We start from the raw sequence: 1,977 nt of genomic DNA, 5'->3' as shown, positions 1-1,977 counted from the left end.
AAGTGCATAAGTGCGCTCGGGTATTCAAAATAGCTTGGAACCACAAATGAACCAAGGAGAGTTGTGCGCTTGTACTTAAGTACACAATTTGCAAAGAACATACTTATAGCCAGTGTATTTGTCTGTGACAGCCATGCGGGCGCGTGCCAAATCGAGTGGGTATGTCAACGACTGAGAAGTTATGCCAGCCAAGGATCCAGCTATAAAACGTCTGCCTTTAGTGCTGTGAGAAAAAAAAAATATATCTATGTAAGTGTGGAAGTAAAATTATTATTTTAAGTTATCTAAACGAGCATTCCAAGAAAAAAGCCAAACTAGTTACTTTTCCGGATGAATTTTTCAACAGAAATGTAAATGGATTTTCCTTTCAGCGGAAATTCTTTTTTAAATATGTATATAAATTGACATAGAAATCGATCTTCTAATTAAACAAAAATTAAATAGCCGTTATCAATCATTTTCATCTCCGGACATCAACAAATCATACACCCGGAGGAACTTCACGAATTATCAGTGAATTGGCGTAAAGTGACATGCAAAAATTATACATAATTAAGCGAACATCTAAATTTATAAAACGTGTACGACTAGTTCCGTCTCAACGATGGAATGCTCCTAAAGATCTTTCAAATAATTCAAAAAATTATTATTGCAATACTTTCGGAGTACATATACATAATACGTAAGTATAGGTACATCTAAATACTGTCAATCCCCATAACTTACTCGCTGCCGTCCTTATCCACTTGTAGTATTTTCCGCCATTGTTCATGTGCCGTAAACTGTATGGCTGCATAAGGCACAATGCGCGCCATTGTAGCCGAATTGCCGCGCCATAACGCCAAGATACCCTCTTTTTCGTAGGTATTTCTCAAAAAGTTTACCGCAGCCTTGAATGAGTAGGGAACATTTTTACTGTGAAAAATTTAATTAAATCAAGGATTAATTTTATGTTTCCATACTAGATGGTCTGTTACAGTACTCCAGAATTTATGTAGTTAGAAATTGGTCAAATTTAATCCGAAGGATAGTATTGAATATACTGACTATTTACAACTATGTAAATCCTGGCGTAAGGAAACACGCTAATTCTTTGTTTTAATATTTTCACAGCTTACCTAATTTGAAAGTTGATTTTCGTGCGATCCAGCGGTGCAATAGTGGTTTTCGCTAAAGCTCCAGCGGCTGAACCGGAAACTAAACTAATGAAAACTTCATCGAAAATTGTGTTGGCTGTGAAAAAAGAGTGGGTGGTGAGGTGCCGTACTGAATAGTAAGATTTCTATTCTACTATATATATGTATGTATGTATGTATGTGCATATGTTACTCACCATTATTATTCGCCGTTGCGCTGGTTACCGTTAATTGTTTGGTATTCGCTTCTGTTTGGCTTTGTACTGCAGCCTCTGTGGTACTGACGTTTAATCCAGTTGCATTGCCGCCAACTGCAGCACCCGAAGATAATTGACTACCTGACGACGACTTAAGGGACATCGCAATGCTGGGCTGCTCGAGAAGACGGCTCATTGCAAACTGAAAGCAATCAAAGGAAGTTGTATGTACATATGTATGTGAAATTAAGGATCTTAAGAGTTGACACATTTTCATAACAGATAAAAATAGATATTAAATTAGTTGTGTTCATAAGTTAATTAACGGCGAAAAATGATTGCCATTTGTAGAGCTTCATTTGCATACGAGCGTGCCGAAGAGGATGCTCTGCGAGAATTAATGCAATATACTAGTACATATGGGCGATTCCAGCGAAAAGTCTACCTCAACAAAAAAAAACAATAACAGTCATATATCTAACTTTTTTATAGGTCGGTTTGGATGATTTTATAATATATGTTGGTATGTAAGTACTATGTACGTATGCTTGTATTTAGATCTGTATATAGTATGTATGTACATACACACAGTGGCGAGCAGAAATGAGTATACGGTGATTTTTGTTAAATATCTGCAAGGGTTT

At 36.5% G+C, this 1,977-nt stretch overlaps 1 protein-coding gene across 1 annotated transcript; it reads right to left on the bottom strand.

Moving 5' to 3' along the window:
• Nucleotides 1-17: 17 nt before the first annotated feature.
• LOC108355924 (mitochondrial coenzyme A transporter SLC25A42-like) lies at nucleotides 18-1,537 on the bottom strand. Its single transcript, XM_017607056.1, has 4 exons — nucleotides 1,334-1,537; nucleotides 1,119-1,233; nucleotides 727-915; nucleotides 18-223 (listed from the first exon to the last, which is right to left on the bottom strand). The coding sequence occupies exons 1-4, from the start codon at nucleotides 1,527-1,529 to the stop codon at nucleotides 76-78; spliced, it is 648 nt and encodes a 215-aa protein (XP_017462545.1). The 5' UTR covers nucleotides 1,530-1,537; the 3' UTR covers nucleotides 18-75.
• Between the last annotated feature and the right edge of the window lie 440 nt (nucleotides 1,538-1,977).

This window comes from Rhagoletis zephyria, unplaced genomic scaffold (assembly GCF_001687245.7).
Source record: "Rhagoletis zephyria isolate East Lansing unplaced genomic scaffold, Rhagoletis_zephyria_1.1 Rzeph_scaffold_51966, whole genome shotgun sequence".
Taxonomy (NCBI): domain Eukaryota; kingdom Metazoa; phylum Arthropoda; class Insecta; order Diptera; family Tephritidae; genus Rhagoletis; species Rhagoletis zephyria.
This window is presented reverse-complemented; position numbering and strand designations above follow the sequence as displayed.